This window comes from Marmota flaviventris, chromosome 12, assembly GCF_047511675.1.
Source record: "Marmota flaviventris isolate mMarFla1 chromosome 12, mMarFla1.hap1, whole genome shotgun sequence".
Classification (NCBI taxonomy): domain Eukaryota; kingdom Metazoa; phylum Chordata; class Mammalia; order Rodentia; family Sciuridae; genus Marmota; species Marmota flaviventris.
The window spans coordinates 23,538,288-23,562,791 of record NC_092509.1 but is presented as its reverse complement, the minus strand read 5'-3'; the positions used below and the strand labels follow the sequence as shown (position 1 = coordinate 23,562,791).

At 37.7% G+C, this 24,504-nt stretch overlaps 1 protein-coding gene across 2 annotated transcripts in view; it reads right to left on the bottom strand.

Moving 5' to 3' along the window:
- The window catches only part of Taf3 (TATA-box binding protein associated factor 3), a 179,737-nt gene extending 165,677 nt beyond the window's left edge, over positions 1–14,060 (bottom strand). Inside the window, exons 1-2 of one of the 2 annotated variants that reach the window (XM_027944858.2) lie at positions 13,707–14,060; positions 8,317–8,559 (exon numbers count right to left, since the gene is read on the bottom strand). In XM_027944858.2, coding sequence (XP_027800659.2) covers positions 8,317–8,559; positions 13,707–13,872 — 409 coding nt within the window. In that variant the 5' untranslated portion in view covers positions 13,873–14,060. The remainder of the gene's footprint in view (positions 1–8,316; positions 8,560–13,706) is intronic. The other variant, XM_071599789.1, reaches the window with a different exon arrangement.
- Positions 14,061–24,504: the final 10,444 nt, after the last annotated feature.

Genomic DNA, 24,504 nt, shown 5'->3' with positions numbered 1-24,504 from the left:
ACACCAAAAAAACTCTAATAGAGGGGCATCTTATAGTATATGTGACCCGTAATCTTCAAAACGGTCAAGGTTAACAAAAACCAGAAAGTCTGAAAAACTATATTTTGAACGGGATCCAAGAACATAAAAAGGACATTATGTAAAAACTAAGGATAGGTGGATAATATATGGACTTTTATTAAAAATAATATATCAATATTGGTTCATTAATTATAACAAATACATCACACTCATGTAAGGTATTAATAATATTATACTCCGAGTACAGAATATAAAGAAACTGTACTACTGTCTCACTCTTTCTGTAGATCTAAAAACTGTTATAAAAATCCTTTTATTTTTATTTTTTTAAATAAAAGCCTTAAAGGTAATAACAATATTGTATTTTTACCAAGTTTAAGTCAAGGTTGTTAAGTTTCCTGCAATAAGTAAAACATGATTTCTATTTCTGTGATTTCTTTCTCAAGCAAGTATTTTAAAGCAATCAACAGACCACCAGAGAGACCCTCAATGACCAGGGCCTACCGACCATACTTTGAGAACCAAACAATGGCTTTGACATAGTATGCTATTTTCAGACATTCTTCAGCACAATATAATAGGAAGCAAAAAATAAATAAATAAACAAAAAAGAGGTACTGGTGTGAATCTGAAAAGATGTATGGAAAGCTGGTTCTTCACATTGGGTACCAGCCATGAGAACTCTTAACAGTGCAAGCAACAAATACATGTATAAAATATTTGTGAAAGGTCTCATTTCTAAACATATAATAGGATACAGTAGGCAAGAACTTCTTCTAATCATCTCCTACTCTATTCTCTTCACATTGCTGATAATCAAACAGCTCCTTGAACAGCTATACCTGCTCAGTTGTTTAGTGGTCCCCTGACTCATAAGTATGTGATGTCAACACTGTTTTACATTTATATTTATTGTAAAGTGCCTTGAGAAAAATATATTTCAACTCACAGGCTAATTTCCTTAAGAGTAAGGATGGAAAAATGGGAAAAGCATTAACATTCACCATTAAGTGTTTTGTGTATTTAAATAAATGTCTTACAAAATCTCTCTCTTTATCCTCCCCAGCGTCTACAATATTATAGATGATAAAGTCAGAAAAATAGAATTACTTGGGAAAACCAGAAACTCAATAACAAGTTGAGTCACATGTGAATGACTCTATGAGGTCCAGGTCTTTCTGCCACAGCATGCTGCCTCTCCAGGCCTCTGTTCCTGCATACTTACCACAGCACTTAGAGGGCTGAGCACACTTTTTTTTTTGACATGAATCAACTTGAATGATTGATAAGAAGGTAGTCCCAAGACAGTACTCTACTAATAATATTTTATGAGCAAATCTGGCCCTGCCTGTGACCCGTAAGGAAATAAAAGGAAAATAAAGAACTTGGTGAACCATGTCATTGTCAAAGTTGTTCACCTCTGTACATATCACCCTTTGCACCACTGATCAGAATACTAGGAGCTTTCTAACATGCTGTACCCATAAAAAAAAAATTCAGATTGTAAATGATTTATTAAGTTGACTTGTGTGGTTATATTAAAAAATGGTAACCACAAGGTTGCATTTTATATCTTTTCCCCAAGAATAGGGAAAAGGTTTTGATAAGCATCTTATTGTACTGCCTGCCACTTACTGTATCTTTCTAAACCACATGCGTATCTTATGAATCAGCAATATTTTTGCTCCTTAGATCATCCATAAGTGTTAGCTGAAATAACAAAATCAGACTGAGTAGGGTGGCACTCATCTGTAGCCCCAGAACTCAGGAGGTTGAGGAGAGAGGATCATTTGAGCCAGGAGTTTGAGACCTGTCTGGGCAACATAAGACCCCATTTTACAAATAGACAATGAAAAGAGAAGAGAGGAGGAAAGGGAGAGAAAAAAGGAGAAAGGGAAGAGACAGAGAGAAAGGAAGGAAAGAAAACAGTGTTCTCAAGCTTATAGTATTCCTCCTTTAAAATAATTACAGTGTATACTGCATAAAAACTTTATTATTTTTTGAAATCCAGAGTTGCTCTACCATAGAACTATTAACCCAGTCCTTTTTATTTTTTTATTTTGTATTTTGAGACAGGGTCTCACAAAGTTGCCCAGGCTGACCTTGAACTTGAATCCTCTTACCTCAGCCAAACTGGTGGGATTGCAGGTATGCACCAGTATGTCTGACAACATAAAAATCTAGATAAGATTCTTCTTTTGCTTCAAATAATACAAAAAATAAACTCCTAAATTTACTGTAGTATAATAATTTCAGCCCACAAGTCTATATCTAAAATCTTAAACTTTTGTTTCTCACATTCACTCACTATCCAACATAATAGTTACATTATCTCGGCAGCATTTAAATGTGATAACCCTAACCTTATGAGAATTTTATTGTGTAATACTTGCATGCTATGAAAGTAAAACAAGAAAAGCCAAGTGATTATGAGTAAATTATTATCTAAGAGTTTTCTTTGGTTTTGGATGGTCAGTTTGATAGGGTTTAATACAGTATTAAAAATACTTACATAACTCTGTTAGTAAACAAGTGCAGGTTATGCATGGACCAATGATGAATGTATGCACGAAACAAGGACTAAGATTAATCTAGGAGCTGGGGTTATACCTCGGTGGCAGAATATGTGTTTATCATGCATGAAACTCTGGGGTTCAATCCTCAGTGCCAAAAAACAATAAGAATTAATCCAATGTTGTCCATCTAAGTCCAATTCTGTGTGTGTGTGTGTGTGTGTGTGTGTGTGCATGGATGCGCACATACTTGTGCATGCACTTGCACACATGCACAATGGGGACTGAACCCAGGGCCTTGTGCTTCTTAGGCAAGTGCTCTACTATTGGGCTATACCCCCACCCATGAGTGCAGGTTTTTTTAAGAAGCCAGGAAAAAAAAAAAAAAAAAGCACCCAGAACCCCAAATATTAAGAATGTAACTATTAAATAGTAGATCGAAAGATAAGCAAACCACAAAATAGATTTAGAAGGCTCCAAAAGGCACACAGAATGTGAATTAAAATTTTTAACATGAAGAAGGCAAAGTTCTGAATCATGTCATTTGATGACACACAGAAGTCTTAGTTGTTAAACTAGACACACCCAAGCGTGCGCGCGAGCGCGCACAAACACACGTGTATATATATAATTTATTTATTTATTTTTATGTAGTGCTGAGGATTAAACCTAGTGCCTTGCATGTGCTAGGCAAGAGCTCTACCACTGAACCACAACCTCTGCCCTAATTCACTGATACAAAATCCATGATCTCATGCCATTCTAAGAATCACTGATGTGCCAATTACTTATTAGTATCTTTTCTTAAATTTCTTCTACTATGCTTCAACTTTCTTCTTAGCATTCGATTTCATCTCTTCTTAGCAAAATTACAGATATTGGGTACTAATAAGTGGCCTTCCAGCAAAAATATTCAGAGCCATACAAGATTAAATCTCAAAGTACAACAGGATGTATCACTAGACTGATAACTTAGCACTCCTTTTATTAAGAGATACAGAATGCTTAATAAATCATATTTAACAGCAGCAACAAAGAAGGAAATTCCAAGACCACTTGACATTCATGGCCTTCTAGAAGAGAAAAAATTAGTCATTTTCAATCCACCTACTACCATACCTCTGCTCAAGAAATCCTCCTTTGATAATACTGGTTTTTAAATGCATTCATTACATTTTAATTTTATTTTGTTGCTGTTGTTATTGTTGTTATTGCAGTACTGGGGATTGAAACCAGGGCCTTATGCATATATGGCAAGTGCTCTACCACTGAGCTACATCCCCAGCCCTTGTCACATTTTTAAAGTAAATAAATTTCAATTTAAAGAAGTTGTAAAAAAAGTAGGTTTCTAAGATCAAAACATTAAGTAGTGGGGGGTTTTAAAAGAACAACTTTACATAGGAGAATTTAAACAGTAAGATTTTCTCAAAGATAACAGTAACAGAGGCTATAAATACAAATAAATTCAGAGAGTGAGCAGAATTTTAAGCAGTTACTAAAGGTAGTTGGGGATGACTTAGGAGTATCTTAGATTTCCAATAGGACTGAATAGGAGAAGCAAGGAATTTCAGTAAGCAGGAACCACAGTGTCTAACTCAATTCAAGAACATTTGTTGAGGGGTACTATTCCTGGCTTCAGTCAAAAACCTAAAGTGGAGAAATCTAAGGTATTGAGAAGCATCTATTTCCCAAGAGCTTAAGCCAGAAAACTACAGTAATATTCCAAAAGGTATAGTGAGCTCTTTCTGTATCTCCCATGGCTATTAACAAGCATGGGTAAGCTTCACTTTCAGTAGACTGAATTACAGCACGAGTACTATTCAGTCCAGTTCACTGAGCCTAAGATCCAACAATCCACAACAAAGCTCTACAATTTAGGTCCAATATTTTCCCAGTTTCTCAGATGAGGCAACATGGACACATAGACTGTAAAACAACTTTAAGCAAATTTAAATCAAATCAATGAAACAAATTTAGGTAACACTTCAAAATGCTGGTTAAGTGGAACAAGAAATTGTAAAAAATGAATTGCAAGAAACTGCAACCTTTGGGCATTGCTGGTAGAAAGGTAAAATGGTGCAGCTGCTGTGGAGAACTCTATAGTGGTTCCCTGAAAATTAGATATGGGGCTAGGGGTGCAGTTCAATGGTAGAGCATGTGCTTAGTATGCACAAGGTACTGGGTTTAATTCCCAGGACCAAAACAAACAAAAAAATTAGATGTAGAATCACTATGTGATCTAACAACTCAAAAGAATTGGAAGCAGGAATGTGAACAGATATTTGTACACCAATACTCATAGCAGCATTATTCCACAAAAGCCAAAAGGTAGAATCAAACAATGTCCATCAACAGATGACTATATAAATAAATGTGGAATATATTTATATCATAGTATGATTCTGCCTTAAAAAGGTAGAACATTCTGATACATGCTACAACACAATGAGCCCTGAAGATGTGCTGCTAAGGGAAATAAACCAGTCACAAAAAGAAAAATACTTCAGGGCATGATGGTACATGCCTATAAGCCCAGAAACTCAGAAGGTTGAAGCAGGAGGATCTCAAATTCCAGGCTAGCACGGGCAACTTAACAAGACCCTGTCTCAAAATGCAAAATAAAACATAAGAAGACCAGGTGTGGTGGTACATGCCTGAAATCCCAGGGACTTGGGAAGCTGAGGCAGGAGAGATCACAAGTTCAAGGCCAGCCTTGGCAATTCAGTGAAGCCCTAAGCAACTTAGAGAAACCCTGTCTCAAAATAAAAAACAAAAAGGGATAGAGATGTGGCTCAGTAACCACTAATGCCCCAAGTTCAATTCCTGATACCAAAAAATAATAATAAAATAAATAGAATGAGCTGGAAATGTAGCTCAATGGAGAGCAGCCCATAGTTTCATCCCCAATACCACACACACACAAAAAAAAAAAAAAAAAGAGAGAGAGAGAAAGAGAAAGAAAGAAAGATTGACTTATAGAGACAGAAAATAAACGACAGTTTCCAGGGCCTGAGAAAAGTTGGGAATGGGGATTTATGTTGAAGGGGGACAGTTTGAGTAGATAAAAAGTTTTGAAGGTAGATGAAGGTAATGATTGCAACAAGAATGTGAATGTACTTAATGTCACAGAATGATACAACTGAAAATTGTTAAAATGGTCAGTTTTATATTTTATCACAATAAAAAAGTCATAAGTAAGATTTATTTCTGTTATCATTTACATTAATGAAGTAAACATGTGATTCTAGAATTTTTAAAATGGAAAGAAATTGCAACTTTTTCATTTTTTTTTAATAAAAAGATATACATACACATACAATATAAGTTGGAGACCACAAATTACTTAGGTAACTCTTTTAGAAGCTAAGTGAACTTAATGATCAACATGATGAAAAATCATGCAGGAAGAACTGAACTGTGCAATGGGATTGACCACTAAGACTGATTACCTATTACTATATTTTAGGGAAATTGTTGAGATTCTATGCCAATTTTTTTTTTTTTTTTTTGCAAAAAAGTGGGTGTATCATTATGTGGAGCTGTTCTTTTTTTTTTTTTTAATGTGCTGGTATTATTTAAACATCATTTATTACTAAACTGTCTTTCGTGCAAGATTAGGATGCACTTAATACTTGTGAACATCCATTAATGCAGCGATGATGATTATACAGTGTCATACAATATTTTATATTCAACAATTCTGACAAAACAATAAACATTTATACCCATCAAAAAAAAGAGATTAGTCTGTATAGTATCAGTGAATATTCACAACTCATTAGTTGTTCCTAGTATACAACAATGGCATTCAACTTACATTACTAATAAAACACCAAAGATTTTCTTCACAAAACTACAAAAAAAACAGTCCTAAAATTCATTTGGAAAAACAAAAGACCCAGAAGAGTCAAAATAATTTTAAGCCAAAAAAGCAATGCTGGAAGCATCACAATACCTGATTTCAAATTACACTACACAGCTATAGTAACAAAAACTGCATAATACTGGCATAAAAATACATACATAGACCAATAGTACAGAACAGAAGACACAGAGACAAACACTCACAGATACAGTCATCTGATCCTTGACAAAGATGCCAAAAACATATTGGAAAAAAAGACAATCCTTTTAACAAATACTGCTGGGAAAACTGGTTATCCAAATGTTGAAGAATGAGACTAGATCCTTATCTCTCCACCCTGCACAAAAGTCAACTCACAATGGATCAAAGACCTAGACCATAGAAACTATGCAACTCCTAGAAGAAAACAGGGTCAACACTCCAACATACAAGTGCAGGCAAGGGCTTTCTCAATAGGACTCCTAGAGCTCAGGAATAATATCAAGAATTAATAAATGGAATGGTATCAAGTTAAAAAGCTTCTGCACAGCAAAAGAAACAATAAAGAATGTGAAGAGAAAACCTTCAGAATGGGAGAAAATATTTGCTAGCTATTCTTCTGACAGAGAATTAATATCCAGGATACATAAAGAACTAAAAAAAATTAACACTGAAGAAAAAATAACCCAATTAATAAATGGGCAAATGAACTAAATGGACACTTCTCAAAATAAAAAATACAAATGGCCAACAAATATAGGAAAAAATGTTTACTCTTAGAAATCAGGAAGATGCAAATAAAAACTACACTGACTTCATCTCACTCCAGTCAGACTAGCAGCTATAAAGAATGCAAACAATAACAAATACTAAAGAGGATGTGGAGAAAAAGCAACACTTTTACACTGCTAATAGGATAATAAATTGGTACAACTACTATGGAAATTAGTATGGAGGTTCCTCAAAAGACTAGGAATGGAATAACCATATGATCCAGCTACACCACTCCTCGACATTTATCCTAAAGAATTAATTGATACATTATAGTGACACATGCATGCCCATGTTTGTAGAAGCTCAATTCACAACACCAAACTATGGTACCAGCCTAGGGATCCATCAGTGGATGAATAGGTAAAGAAAATATGGTATATATACACAATGATGTTTTATTCAGCTATAAAGAAGAATGAAATTATGCCATTTTCAGAAAAATGAAAGGAATGTGAAACATTATGCTAAGTGAAATAAGCCAAATTCAAAATCAAGATTGTATGTTTTCTTCCATATGTGGAAGCTTAGAAGGAAAAAGGAAAAGAAAGTTGCAGGTGTGGGTCTCATGAAAATTGAAGGCAGATCAGTAGAGTGAATAGAACAAATGGCCAGGGGACAAGAGGGAGGGAAAGAGGAAACATTGGGGAATGATTCTGGCCAAATTATATTGTTACATTGTGTGTATCTACAAATAATTAACAACAAATATTGCCATTATATATAATTATAATACACCAATAAAAATATGGAAAAAATAATAAGGGAGTAGGAAAAGAGCTATACCAATTTTTCTTTTTGTTTTAAAGGTTCTCTAATTTACTTAACATTCCATTCTCAATTTAAACGTCTATTGAAAGTCCCTCTGTGGTCAAATTTTTTCTCCCCTACTTAATATTTACAAAGGCGAAAGATAACTCATTAGACATAACCTTGATTATACCAATGCTCTAAGTAAAAGCGCCAGGGGCCAGGGGGAAGGAAAGAGAAAACTTGGGATGCCAAGTGCCATGTTTGTTAGTTTAAGGGTTAGAATAAGTTATAAATAAATGCTAAAATATTTTGATTGCATTTTTAGAATTTATATGTAGCATAGCATATAAAGTTAAAAAGATTAAAAATTCATTAATATAGTCACTAATATATAAGGAACAAACAACCACAAACCTTCTTGAGAAGATACAATGGGTGGCATGTAATCAGGAATGTATTCTTTTCTTTCCTCTGCATCTTTACTTCCAGGTTGAGGAAACTGAAGTACATTGTTCTTGCTAACAGGAAATGAAGGGATTTGATGTGGGAAAGTAACAGGTTCAATATTATGAATATAGTCTTCTAGTTCATGTAGACTAACTCCCATGAGTTGGAAAGCTTCACCAACATCATCCAAAATAGGATCTGTTCGACCATCTGAAACAGAGTAAAAAGCAAATCAAATTAGTTTTTTTAAACTACATGAACATTTCTAAAAATATTAATAAAAATGTATTAAGTACATATATAGCTCAGAGTCAAATATATTAAGTATTTAAAACCTAATTATTGGAAAAAACTTAATAGATTTTTAAACAAAACATTACATAATTTAAATAATAAAAAGCTGATTCTTACAAAGTGAATTTTAAATGTAATTTAACAACCAAAGCATTACAGAAAATTATACAAATAGCAGACAACAAACATAAAAAGTAATTTACAAACTGAGTGTGGCAGTATATGCCTAAAATCCCAGAAACTCAGGAGGCTGAGCGGAAAGATGGCAAGTTCCCAACCTCAATAATTTAGCAAGAGCCTCAGCAACTTAGCAAGATCCTGTCTCAAAATAAAAAGGACTGGGGATGTACTCAGTGATAAAGTACCTCTGGATTCAATCCCCAATATGTAAAAAAAAAAAAAAAAAAAAAAAGTAATTTATTAAGGCCAGAGATGTAGCTCAATGGTAGAGTGCTTGCCTGGCATATGCAAGACCCAGGTTTGATTCTCAATACCACAAGAAAAAAAGAAAAGTAATTTACAGATGGTTGAAAGCGTCTAGAACAGTGGCTGACACAAAGTCAATGTCCAATAAATATTGCTATTATTATTTTTATCATGAAATAGCTAATATGCTATGTTGACTAAGCAAATGCCTATAACATTTTCTCTGTTATTCACTGATGCATCTCTGGAACCTAAAACAGTGGCTGGTACATGATAGGTAATCAATAAATATGTGTTGAATTAAATCACTGAAATTTTTTATTTTATTGGGGGAAAAGTACTGAGCTACATCCTCAGCCCTTATTATTTATTTACTTTTTTATTTTGAGACAGGGTCTTGCTAAGCTGCTGAAGCTGGCCTCAAATTTATGATCACCCTCCTGAGTTGCTGGGATTATAGGTATGCACCGCCGTGCCCAGTTCAATTTTTTAAGTCCAAGAATATTTATAAGGAAGGATTTAGATCATAAAGGTAATTTATATATAAATTTTCAAGTGTAAGTCAAAGACATTACATAAAATGGATAGGAACAAAAAGATAAAAGTTAGATAATAGTTTCTTTACAAAAGCAGTTTTTTCCTATGCCAATAGCAGAACTTTTTTCCTACCTTAGCAGAACTGAAGGTTCCTAATTCTTTTAAAACTTCTAGGAAAATTCCAGTTCTCAATTTCCAAAGACCCCAAAGAATATTTTTACCTGAGATCTTTTATGAATACCTCAAACTCAATATATCCGAGATTAAATCACACTGTAAAGTGGAAAAGAAGAATCAAAATTTGGCAAGAAGTAGACAAACATGTGCTCACAGGACACAGGAAAGTCTGAAAAGACATCCAGTCGAGGGTTAACAACTCAAAAAGGTAGAAGCTGCAGCAAGAGGAATAGTATGGTTGAAATAGAAGACTTACTTCTTTTTTTTTTTTTTTTTGGTACTAGCGATTGAATTCAGGGGAATTCAACCACCGAGCCACATCCTCAGCCCTATTTTATATTTTACTTGGAGACAGGATTTCACTGAGTTGCTTAACACCTCGCCATTGCTGAAGCTGGCTTTGAACTCGAAACCTTCCCGTCTCAACCTCCCGGGCCACTGCGATTACAAGGGTGAGCCATTGTGCCCAGCAGAAGAGTTATTTCTAAATTCAAACACCTGAAGTCTGAATTTTTCTACAATATTGGTTACTTTTGTCATGTGTAAAAAATAAAATACAAATATCATTATTCTTACTGAACATAGACATGTACTTCACTTCCTTATTAAAGTCAGTATTACTCTCAATCAAAAAATAGAATCACAAATTCCTCCACATGCTATGCAGCCTCAATTCAAGAACTTCTGGTGTTTCCCTCTCCCCACCCTTCTTTTTGCCATAGATGTCAGATTTTTATCCTTGGGTATACATTCCAGATTCTTGGTAGATGCTAAAGCCTCATATAATACTGAATACCATATATACTACTTTCTCCTATACATACATACCTATGATAAAGTTTAATTTGTATATTAGGCATTAAAAGAGGTTAAACAATAACTAATTATAAAATAAAACAATTATAACTAGATAGTCTGATAAAAGTTATTTAAAACTTACAAATTGTTATTTCTAGAATATTCCACTTAATATTTTCAGACCCTGAGTACCTAAAATCACAAAAAGTAAAAATACAGATAAGGGGAGCACTGCTATATCTTCAAATTCTGCCCATCTGAATATCTTCTGCACTTCATCTCTAGTATGATTCTGTTAAAATATCACTTTTAACACAGTACCCCCCCTCCAATTTAAAGTATGCAACATTTTCTACCATGTTTTACTTCTCTTATAAAGCTTTTAAGTCCCTCTATAACCCGATTTCACTCTTTTGGCTATTTTCCCTGAATATTCTCCAAATGACTAGCTGCATATGTCAAGCTGGTCACCTTATTGGGTACTGTTATTAATCTCACTTGTACATCTTATTTTATGCTATTCTCCAACCCAGAATTCTCTGTACCTTTATATAACCACACATAGCTCAACTCAAATTTCATCTTTTCTGTGAACCCATAGCCCACAAACACCTCTACTTTCTCCTACTCCTTTTGCATTTACTGCCTATACTATGCAATAATTGAGAGTACTAGTATTGAAGTCATTTTTTAAAATTTAGCATTTGCTTTCGCTGCCTGTACACATATTTCACACATAACATAATACATTTAAAAAAATCTGCTCCTGAATACTTGGAGAAACTGTCACCTTAGGAAAATTTAAAAATTATTTATTGAATTAATAACTTCCACTTCTTGCTTTAACTTGAGAACTTTTTTTTTTTTTTTTTTAAGGAAGATGTACTATCAGTTTGTTTCCGTTGACATGTTAGAGATTGTGCCTTGTAATCTGTTCCCACACAAAGCACAAGGCTTAGTTCATAGTAGTAGTCAATCAATGTTTGTCAAAAAAAAAGATTTAAAGTAAGGTAGAATACAAGATTGCCCAGTGGTAACTTAAGGTTACAAATTCTATTTTAAATAAGGATAATAATGAAAAAAGAACCTAAAAATGTCTGTCTAGTACATATATCTGAATTAGCATTTTTAAAGTCAACAAACCACAATGGGGAATAATGAGCCTGATAATCACATTCTCACTAAAATGAAGAAAACTGACTAGAAAAAAAAAATGGATAATTAGGAATAAGGTTCATATTACAGTGTTACAATGATCCTCAATGACTTTGGAATCCCTAATAACATGAAGTGCCCCGCATATTCTAGTTCTGTATATAAATTACAAAAGGTAACTATGTATCCAGGGAATATTTTGAGTACCTAAAAGTATAACATCTGTCCTTATATAGCAAACTTGGTAGCAAAAATACAATCTGGATCTGCCCCAATGGTAACAGTATACTCAAGGATCATTGAGGGGGTCCTGAAAGGAAAGAAGTGAAGGTCAGGAGAGTATCTACTGGTATTATACTTACAAGACAACAATGAATGTTTGCAGTTCCCAGTTTAGAAGTATTGGTGAAATCAAGCATTCAAAAAAATAAAAATTTTACAAATTCAAAAGGTGAAATCCACAATAGCTATTATGATAGTGAAGCATTCATTCATTAATTTATTCCACAAATATTTTCTGGGTGCCTATTATATATTGGCAGTATACTAGGTTACAGAATACAAATACAATCAATTTGTTTCTGGAGAAGGGGAGACATACTCAGACATTTACAAGACAAGAGTTTAAATAAACTCAACAGAAATATGTACAGGATTATGAGAGCAGATAACATAAGTTTCCTAGAAAAGTGATAAGCGAACCTTAAAATCTCAGTAGTATTATTGATGGACCAGGGTGCGAAGGACGCTCTAGCAAAACAACATGCATAAAAGAGTGGATAGCTTAAAATGTTTCAGAAAAGGCAGGTAGCTCAGCATGGTTGCAGATTAGTATGGCAGGGTGGCAGAAGATAAGAGAAATGTTGGCTCTCAAAAAGTACTATGTGATATTAGGAGTTTAGATTTTTAACCTGTAATTAGTGGAGTGCAACTTTAGTATTTATAAGAAGAATGATAGTATCAGATTTGTGTTATAGACAGATTACTTTGGCAGCACCACGGAAATAAGAATCAATCTTGGGGCCTCAGAAGTACAGCATATCTATAGGTATCAATTGTTTAATGGTAACAAAATATTCATTGAAACACTTCATCTAGTTCTCCAATTTGCCACGTTAATAATCATAACCTGATATGTAAATGAGTGCTCCTCCAACAGATGTATTCATATGCATGCTTCACACATCAACAAAATGATTCCAAAATAATAAATGACACTAGCTCCAGATACTTCCAGACATTCACTTAAAATACATAAATACTGTATTCCAGATTACATTGAGAAGCTCTCAAATAACCTATGATCCCTCTACCACACTTTGATAATCACTGACATAGAAACAGAAAGGAGGAAGCCAATGGATCACTGAGCTATAAAAGTTAATCTAATTAGAGAAAAGACAAAGTCGGCCTCGGGAAGTAATAAGTGGAGATGTTGTCTGTGAAAGGGACATATACAGAAAGAAGAGGCAGTGTCCCTAACGTAGAAGAGCTGTCAACGAGTCTGTGTAGTTAGGAGCTCAAGAATGGCCAGTCTTGTAAGAAACGGCCGGTAGACGGAGCGCCTGTGACAACTAGTTGTAGTAGTTTGCGGGCAAAGGAGGAAAAAGACCAAGGTAAGAGGTGGTGTAGGGCATTCTGGGGATGGTTCTACTCACAGCAAACAGGAGACAATGAGAAAGAGCGAGGCACACTTCAGAGCCGAGCAAGGTAAGGGGTGTGGAGCTGGGAGCGGAGACCGGCTCCCCGGCTGGTGGCGGGAAGTTAGCGGATGAGGAAGAGACACCCAAGGGATGACTTGAGTTTGCAGGGACGGGGGAAGCCCAGGGGCATCGGAGGCCGAGAAGGTGGCACATCTCGGGGCCGGGTGCAGAACGCGAACCCCGGGGACGCCGAGAGAGGGACGGGGAGGCTGAGGTGTCACTCGTGACTTGCCGGGGCAGCCCTCCCGCACCCAGCCCGGTACTCACAGAGTTCAGAGTACCGATGGCAGCCCCGGCCCAGCTGCTGCAGATATCGCTGCAGCACGTCCGTGAGGAGGTGGCAGGCGCTGAGCTGCACCGAATCCCAGCCCAGCGCCTGGCAGATCTGCGCCACCGAGACCCTCAACAACGACCTGGAGTAACTCTCGCACATCCCGCTGCGTGGACACCACCGCAGCCCTTGCTGCCACTTCTCTCCAGCCCCGCCGCCTGACCTTAGCAGAGCCCCCGATTCATTCTCTGGGGCTCCCGCGGCGGGGAAATCGTCCCCCCGACCCCCGGCGACCACCTCAAAGCCCCAGCAGCACGGAGCGCGCCAGCCTGAGAGCCGCCATTTTGGACTCGCTCCGCCTCCCGCTGGACGGCCGCCGGGGCTAGGCAGCACGAGATGAATGCCGGTAGCGCCGATGAGAAAGCTCCGCCCCGTGGGAGCAGCGCGATGGGCTCGTTATCGACTCTCGGGCCTGAAAGTGGGCCGGAAGCGGACGTGTTGAGAGAAGGTGGAGGATGCACCCGGGACAGCAGGTGTTGAGGGGTTTCTGGGGGTCTGGCTAGGAGGAAGAGGGAATGTTGGTGTTCTAAGGGGCAAGAGAGGGAGCTGGTATAGGACGTTGGAATGTTAGACATTTGATACTCGTGGTGTTTATATTAGAGAATTCAGTGTTAAAAGTTAGGGACGTGGGAATTTCGGGTGCTGCCCATACGCAGATCTAATCTGGTCTTGCCTTTGCTAAAACATAAAATAAATACAAGTGCTGCTTGCCACTGTGCGGTTTGAATAAAGTATATACTGTTCAGCACGCTCCGTGCCCAACTAATGGGGACGCCACAAAAGCAGTGACAAGCAATATTTTATTATTATTTCTTCTTTTTTAAAATGGAATCTCATCCCTACCTAAAACTCCTGCCCTCATTCACCTCATTGTGATCCCAACTCTGTTCCAATACAGCTTCCCAGCTACACGCACGCAAAAACAGGTGGGCTGCTAGTGGGCGGGGGTTTGCCAGTTTGAGGATCCCCAGATTCTGACCTACCTAGGGTATAGGTAGGTTTCCTACAAAGGACAAACCAGTACCATAAATGCATGATGTAGGCAGTGTGCTGGGAATGGTTGCCACCAGAGCCTTCTTCGAGCCCCAGCTGAGTAATTGCTGGATCATTCCAAGATGCTGGAAATGGGGGTGTTGAAATAAATAGCTTGGTTTTTAAATATTGAAAACAAAAATTTTGTTTTATTTTGAATTGGGGTTTCTCTATATTGTCCAGGCTATCCTCAAACACTTAGGCACAAATGATCCTCAGCCTCCGCTGCCTAAGTACCTGGAACTTCTTACAGCAGGTGCCCACCAACAGGCCCAGCCTATTTAGGATGCAGTTTAAAGTGTTAATTTGCCAGCCAAACTAATCCCAGAGCTAAACTGGATTTAGCCTGTGAGTAGCCAGTTTGTAATGGCTGATCTACTTGGTTTCTTAAATATGCCCTTCAATATCACACAATATTTAGTATGAGTTTATGTAGCTTCCCTCAATAAACTGTTTCTGAATAGTTCCATGTAGCTTCTACAAGGAACTATTCCAGAACCTTGAACATAATGGATAGTCAAGTTTTTATTTGTTTATTATTTTATTTATTTATTTGGTACTGGGGATTAAACCCAGAGGTGCTTTACCACTGAGCTATATCCCCAGTCCTTTTTATTTTTTTTATTTTGAGCAAGGGTCTTACAAAGTTGCTGAAACTGGCCTCAACTTTGATTTCCCTGCCTCAGCCTCTTGAGTCATTGAGATTACAGGCATGCCCCCACCACACCCAGCAATATTTCAGTTTTCAAAAGTCTTGAGAACCCAGAAGTTCTGAAAACATGGTACTTTATTCAAATGACAATCTTCATAGAAGGAGCAAGGTATGAGGTAGCATAATGTTGACCTTAAACTCCACCATTCACACTTCTGTCCCCAAGATTGTCAGGATGTCAAATCTTTCGGATGCTTTTCAGTCCTAGCCTTACTTGACCATTTTGTAGTTATTTGATAATGTTGAACAATTCCTTAATTTTGAAACTAACTATAAACACAGGTATACACTTCATCTAGATTCACCAGTTAACATTTTTGCCACAATTAGTTTATATTTTTGTACTTATATGTACAAAAGTTTTTCCCCAGAAAAAATTGAAAGTAAGTCACAAACTTCAGGACACTTAACCCTGAAATATTTCAGCATGTATTTCCCCCAAAACAAGCATAGTCCCCTGTATGACCATATGTATGACTCCATGCAGCACATTTGGTTCTCCAGGAAGCCAACTCAGAGAGGTAAGCCTGGGTATGTCTAAGAGTGCTCTGGCATCACCTGTGGGAGGGAAGGGATGGAAGCAGAACTGCCTTGTGTTGTCAGGAAGATCTTAGCCAGTCCTAGAGTGAGTGCTGAAGGTTAGGTGACCCTTCAGAGTTGTCTTGAGTCAGGACAAGTACCTTAATATTCCCATGTTGATAGATTACTGTGTGAGGGAAAAGAGTTTGTGATCTGAGGCCAAGTTGCTGATGGAACTGAGTCTGTTCCAAGGGAGGTTGAAATCCTTCAGACCTGAGGATGCTGAGCAAGTCATGATGATGTTCACCACAATCTTCCCTCAGGTCCACTTCCTGGTATAAATCTGGGAACTCCTCCTCCAGGATTGGGGTGGGGCTTTTGGGGAAACTGTTAAAGTGGAAGGTTGGGAGATGAGTTACAGCCTGGGAGATGAGTTACAGCCCGTACTGCTACAGATAGGCCTTAATTGATACTCATGGCTTTTCCCTCTACCCTTCATTCTAGATTTCTCTCACTTCTGGTCTCAGTGGCTTAGCTGAGCATAACCCAGACCTTCATGTGTAGGTGTTCTATGGTTTCGATGTCCTTTTCAGACTGTGGCAGCTAAACTTGTCAATATACCTTCAAAGTTGAAGAGTCCCAAAAGGCACACAGACACACCCCTTGCATGCCAAACATTCCTCCTTGGCCTCCTGTAGTATAAAAGCAGCTGAGCCTTCTAATTAACCAGTGTCAATCACTCCTACCTGGATGATGACTTCTGCCTTTTCTGCTATCTCTTGGCTAAGGTACCCAAGAAACAACTGTAACTAACATTTCAACAGGACTGCTGCTGTGTTCCCTAGGAAAAGCATTGTCCCTTTTGGAAACAGCAAGAACAGGAACAATTTCCCAAGTTGCAAGAACAGGAACAATTTCCCAAGTAGGTCACTTTGAAACTCCAGCTTCTGCCCCTGTCATCTCCTTGTTGAGATACCCACACCACAGAAAAGTCATTGACTTAAAGTGCACACAGCATCCTGGAGGATTGTAGCCCACCTCGTGAGGTACTGCCTGTGGGCTGCTGCTTTAGTTGTGCCTGCAAAATAACACTCCATTGCACTACCAGGCCCATAGCTTTTGTGGTGCAGTATGACATCACCAGTGGACTTCATTGCCTTGTGTCTACTCTCACACCTCCTTTGTTATAAAATGGGTCCCTTGGGCTGATGTAGCATGAGATGAGACACCATTAGTCAGATACTCTGAGCAGGAAAGGCACATCCAAACTCAGAATATGTGTCTGTTTCTTACTGAAACAAATGGCTGCTTTTTCCAGGATCAAAGAGGCCCTGTATGGTCAACTTGGTCTTCTTGGAAAGTATTAAAGAATGAGGGGAGGGGGGGATTCTGTAGCACAATGCCACAAGTAGGGTGGCTTAAACAACATGTACCTCACAGTTCTAGAGGCTGGCAGTCCGAGATCAAGGTGCTGGTAGGTTTGGTTCCTCTGAGGCCTTCCCCTTTGGTAGAGGGCTACCTGTTCAGTGGCTCATGAGGCCTTTTCTCTGTGTTCACACCTCTCATATCTGTTCTTCTTATAAGACAACTAATCCATTAGGTCAGGTCTCCACCCTTATGACTTTACTTAACTTTATCTCTTTAAAAGCCTTAACTCTAAATATAGTCAAGTTCTGAGGTGCAGCTGGGATTACACATTTGGGGGTACATAGTGCGCTTTATCAAAGAGAGCCAGTCACTAGGCCTCTAAAAATGTTACTAAGGTAGTGGACCCCTAAATCCTTTTTTTTTAAATGATGTTTTTAAATTATTATTTTATGTGGTGGTGAGGATCGAACTCAGGGCCTCAAACATGCTAGGTGAACACTCTACCACTGAGCCATTGCCCCAGCGCCCCCCTGAATCTTTATCATAGAGTTTCTCTCCCACCCTCTGAAACACATGCTTTTTATTGTAGCCTTTAAAGTACTAGCCACTTCTTATTTTTCTAGTATGATTAACATGATCATGTCAGTGAAGACAGATGATGTTTTATGCTCATACAACCAACAGAAAACCCATTGACTATATGATGACAGAGGGTAGGGGAATTAACACAGATCCAAGGCAAGACCAAAAGGCATCTGCTCAGCCCTTCAACTCTCATACATCTTGCCCCACAGGTCAAGAACCACCATGGGTGGTTGTGCCAACACCCCATACATCTGTTCCATTCAGAAATCAGGGAATTGGCCACTGAGTGGGTCCTTAAAACCAGGAGATCCAGTGTGAGCTGGGTTTGGGCCAAGATTCCAGGGATTGTTTGACTTCAAATGTCCCCATTACAAAAGAGGGGCAGGTGGGGTCCACAAAGACTCTGCATAGCCTAATTTCATTCTTACCTTAACCCCTCTATTCAGCAGACTGCAGAACATGTGGGTACTCCCTCCAGTGGTTGGTGACCTGAGTAAATGGCTGCCAGTTCTTTGGGCAAGGTGTCGGGGAATCATTTGTTACCTTATCCATTTCGTGTTGCAATGTCCTTCCCCCTGAAGATCCTCTCCTTTGGTCATGGAGTTTCAGGATGAAAAGTGACTAGGATTTTGAAACAATATAAGGGATCATGGCTAGTTATTGGTGTGACTGCTGTGAACCACCTGGTTATCCATTCTTAAATTATTTTGATTATGCCTATCAAGTAGTCTACTATTTGCTGTCTATTTCACCTGGGGATTCTTTGTCTGTCAACCATCTCTATAACTCCTTGGGCAAGCCCAGCTCATATATCCATTACATACATTTGTATGTGTGTGTGTGTGTGTGTGTGTATATATGTATATATATATATATATATATATATATATATATATATATATATATATTTTTTTTTTTTTTTTTGGAAGGGGGTGCATACTGAGATTGAACCATTGAACCAGGGTCATTTAGCCACTGAGCCATGTTCCCAGCCCTACCTTCTTGGTTTTTTTTTTTTTTTTTTTTTAATATTTTTTAGTTGTAGTTGGGCACAATACCTTTGTTTTATTTATTAATTTTTATGTGGTGCTGAGGATTGAACCTGGGCCTCGCACATGCAAGTTCAGCACTCTATCACTGAGCCACAACCCTAGCCCCCTACCTCCTATTTTTAATATCATGATAATTGCATTCACCTGACTTAACCAGTAAGCAATTGAGCTCTGTGACCTGATCTTTAGAATTTTAGGATCATTTTTTGGGGGGGGCAGTCTTGGAGGGTACCGGGGATTAAACTCAGGGGCAATTACTGAGCCATATTTTCAGGCCTATTTTGTATTTTATTTAGAGACAGGGTCTCACTGAGTTGCTTAGCGCCTTGCCATTGCTGAGGCTGGTTTTGAACTCAAGATCCTGTCTCAGCCTCCAGAGCCACTGGGATTACACCCAGCAGAATTTTAGGATCTTGTGATTCCCACATTTCTAGAATATGTAGTGCATTGACACATTATTACTAGCTAGTTTCATTGTTAAATGATACCAGTTCATCACTGGTGAAAGTTCCCTTTGGGAACTGCTGTGTTATGCAAGGAGTATCTGTGCTCCATCCCTCACCAGTGCTGAAATCTTTAGAGCCAGCCAGGTGGGTGAGCCAGCTTCAAAATCCCATCTTAATACTTGCTCTCTTAGGCCCCCCAAGTACAAACTGTCCCAAGTTAGACAGTCCTGGAGGCAGTCTTTGAGATGTAGATTAACCTGCAGAGACACCTTTGGAGTCACCACCTAGGAAACAGGAAAGGGAGGGAGGAGGGCAGGATGTAGGATGGGAGGAGAGGAAAGAAGAATGAGGACTGGAATGTAAGAATGAGAACAGAAGGGAAGAAGCAAGATTTGGGGGGGTAGGGAGACCATGGGCTACATACAGCCCACACTTAAGCCAATCCCACAGAGAGCTATAGAGCTAAAATGGCACTTTGAAGTTGTCCTGAGTCAGGTAAAGAGACCTGGACCTCAGCCACCTACATTGACCAGGCATTAAAAGTGGGCTGTTCCACATCAGGGAAGTCACATTGCCCCGTTATTAGTAACAAAATTCGATCACTTGTAATTTTTGCCTGCCAGATCTCACCATTGTAGAGACACCTTTTCTTACTTTAAAATTAATCTGTAAAATGATACTTTCAGACCGAAAAACTTGCTTCTGGCTGGGCATGGTGCCTCACAGTTGTAATTCAGGCCACTTGGCAAGCTGAGGCAGGAGGATCACAAATTCAAAGCCAGCCTCAGCAACTTAGCAAGTCCCTAAGCAATTTAGTGCATCCCTGTCTCAAAATAAAAATAAAAAAGGGCTGGGATTTGGCTCAGTAGTTAAGGACCCCTGGGTTCAGTCCCCAGTACCAGAAAAGAAGGCCCCAGGATGGGGATGTAGCTCAGTGGTAGAGCACTTTATCCCCAGCACTGCAAAAAACAAAACCTGCTTCTTCATGACCATGGTTTTATGGCAGCTTTCTGATCTCTTTTTTGCAAAGTGTTGATTTTCCTAAGTGTTGATCATTTCTTCTCCATTTATTACCAGGCAGTCTTCTATAAAGAAAAGTTCTCCCACCTTTTCTAATATCACTATATGGTCAGAAATTCTTTTTTTAATTCAATATGAATGTGTTCTAATCTATCACAGTTATTTTGATGATTAAATCATCCCCTATTTGACCAGTGGGAGCCTATACAAGCCATGGTATTGGTTTTTGTGTTTTATTCCATACCAGAAATTGAACCCAGGGGCACTGTAAAACTTAACTACATCCCCAGTTCTTTTCATTTATTTATTTTGAGACAGGGTCTCAAATTTAAGTGGCTGAGGCTAGCCTCAAACTGTAATCCTCTTGCCTCAGCCTCCTGAGTCCCTGGGATTAATCAGCATCACCACACCCAGCACCACTGCCATATTCTTGTTCCATGGCACTATCATTCATGGGGCATTTCCTTACTTGATTTTCTAGGCTCCCCTTGTGCTTTCCTTGGAAGGGCCTCATCTCTTTAAGGGGGCTTAGTTCTTTTTAGTGAGGAATAGTTATCTATGAATAAAGATGTGAGTGCTAACAGACCTCCATTAGCACAGTGACATTTTTGCTTTAGGGACCTTGAAGTGGATGGAACATATGTTGTATTTAATGTCCTAAGTGCATATTGATATCACTAATTGAAATCTAAAACAGCACATTCCTTTCCTCCTTCTGTGTCAGCTTTATATCTTCCTTCTCTCAAAGGGAGAACACTGGTTTCAGTAATATATAAGGGTTCCTTTGTCCTATAATGCCTCTGCCTGCTTGTTAAGTTTTTGTTTTCTTTTCATGACTCACCCCAATGGTTTTAATCATTGGCTTTATAAAGCTGACACTTTAATATAACACTTTATCTCACATTTTTCCTGAATGCCATACTGGTGTAGCTCACTGCATCTAATGACCAATGTCTGCCTAGATTTCCTGTATACACCTTAATATAATTAATGCCCAAAGCTAAAATCATTGTTCTTTCTCTGTGTTCTTCAGAAAGTGGGAGCTGTTTTCATCTCATTCACTGTTAAGTACCCAGTATATAGCATAGTACCTAGCAAGTAGTCAGTATTCAAATAAATAAAAGCTTTTTTAGAACAATTCATCTTGCAGTAATGTATAAAATGGAGTAGAACACAACTCTGAAGATAATAAAACACTGAACTGTATACTTTAGAAGGGCAAAGTTTATGCAAGATGAATTATATCTCAATAAAACTGTTATTTTCAAATAAAAAAATTAGAAACAGTAAGTGTGAAGGCCAGGAAATAGGAACCTACTGCAAGAGTTATTGCAGTGAAATAGAGAGCTGCTTTCATTAAGGGCACTGGAACCCAAGTAACTGTAGACAGCTTAGTAGGGCACAAGTTATGTTCCTCACCACTACTGCTATGTGCAGAAAAAACTATCTTCTTGTGTGTAGTTGGCAAAGCATACTGAAGCCATGTTCAGTTTTTTTCCTCATGATCCTATGTTGGGTCTGTTAAGAGAAATGCAGAATTTCTAATAAAAGTGCCATTTCCGCTGGGTATTGCTTTCCTTTATACATAGTTAATTAGCTGGTGTTTAAAAGTAGAGTAAAAAAAAACAATTGATGGGACGTTCATTTGAACAGCAGTTACGTAAATTTTCTTACTTTTAAGTTGCAACACAAATGAAAAAGTTGATGTCACTAAGATGGGAAGAATTTGTATTTCAATTAAAAACACTCAATTTCAAAAATAGACAATGAATGAATGGGCTATTACTATCTTTTCTCTCATCGGATTGTTAAAAAAAAGCAGTTTTAGAGTAGGGGGAACCAATCCTATGCACTGTTGATTCAACTTTACAGTTATTTTGAGAGCAGTCTGGCAGTGTTTGTTTTAAAATGTACAGTTTGTACTTTGCATAGTACTAGCAGTATCATAGCCAATGTGGTTTATCCAAGGCACAATTAGTAACTGAAAATTTACATAATTTGAGTCATTGATTCTACCTCTAATAATACACCAAAGTATACAAAGACTAAGTGCTGAAAAAGGTAGCACTTTACTAATGTAGAATGTCCAAGTTGAAGCAAAGTGCATAATATGACCCTTTAATTTTCAGAAATCTGGCCTCGAACTTGCGATCCTCTTGCCTAAACCTCCCTAGTAGCATGCAGTTGGGATTACAGACATGCACCATGACACCCAGCATCTCATCAGTTTTGAATATGAGCAACAACCAAGAGTTTGCAGGATCTGGGGAAAACTTAAAACAAAGATTGGCAGGCAAACCAGGTCAAACTCATTAAGAATTTTTTTCCTTTTACATTTTGAAAGGATTGTCGGAAGCAAAACAAAAGAAGCAAAGAATATGTTGCTGAGACCCTATGTGGCCCAGAAGGCCTCAAATATTTACCATCCGGCCCTTTACAGAAAATGTTTGCCAACCCGCTGGAACAGAAAAACTAGATACCATGCAGGAAAAGCATCAGATAGAATTATTAATATGTAAAATAAATATCTTAAGGAATTATTAAAAATACAAAGAATAAAAACATGCAACAGAATTATCAAGTTAAAAAAACAACTTAACAAAGAAAAAAGATAATGTGGATAGAAAATTCAAAAAGAAAAGACCAATCCAGAAAGTTAAAATCCAAAGAGCAGGAGTTGCAGAAAGAAGGAACTCTTCAACAAAATAATTGATGAAAATGTCCTTGGACTACAGGTTTTTATATTTTCTTGACTGAGTCTCCATAGCTAAAAAAGTCTTAAGTATTCAACACAATGTACAAAAGGACTCCTTATCAAGATCATTGTAAACTTTCACAATAACGAGGACAAAGGTATCTAAATGTTTTGGGGGCTGGATGGGTATTGAGGGTGTAGCCTGATGGCAGACCATGTGTTCAGTTAACATGATCTAGGCCCTGGGTTTGTTCCCCAGCACCAAAAAACCCAACAACAACAAAAAGCTTTCAGAGAAGAAAAACAAGCATCCCAAAGTTCAGATATCAAATGGTTTTAAAACTTTTGAAGTGTCACATGGAGGCAGGAAGATGAAAAAGCCAAATCCCTTTAAAAATTCAGAAGGAAATCAATTTCAAACCTAGAATCTTTACCCAAGCAAATATTTCTAAATGTGCAAATGGAATAGACATTTTAAGGCACAGGTCTTAAGATCTTGGGAGCCTTTTTGTTGGAAGCAGTACAGTACTGATTTCTTTACAGGTTTGCACTTGCTAAGTGATTTTTTTTTTCAATCAATGTTCAATTCATTGTTAAGAATATAGTTGATAGAAAAATAAAATGATTGACTCCTTTCTAAATATATGCACTTACATTTTTAATGGTTTTTAAAAGTTATATACATCAATTGTAAAATATTTGAGAATAGGTTTTATGTTTTTATATAGTTTATATTTTTTGGAATTCACATTTTTTTTTTTTAATTACAAAATAAGTGCCCTACAAAGCCAACATGGCACATAAACTCAATTCAGGCATCCAATCTTGATGGTTATATGAATGTGAATATCATACTTAAATATTTTCCTAATGTTTACAAAAGGATTTTATTAGAAAATTTATTTTGGTACAGGGATGTAGATCAGTGGTAGAGCACTTGCCTAGCATATACAAGGCCTGGGTTGATCCCCACCCAGCACTGGAAATAAATAAATAAAGTGAGTATATGCCTAGAATTCTGTATCCCATGTATGAGAAAAACCAAATGCCTCCAGAAGCATTTTGCTGAAAGACTGCAAAAGGAAATTTTTTCAAAAGAATGGCAGCCAGGGCTGAAGGTGTGATGTGCAACCCCTCGTAAGCTGGCCCCAAAGAAACTAGACTTTTTAAGGCGGGTAAAATTAGAAGAGCTTCTTAAATTTCTTCCAAAAAATAATTTCATAGTAGCATACTAACATTTTTAATGTTTTAACACCTCATTTTGAAAGGTGCAGTCATTTTTCCTTAAGAGACAAGGGACAATGA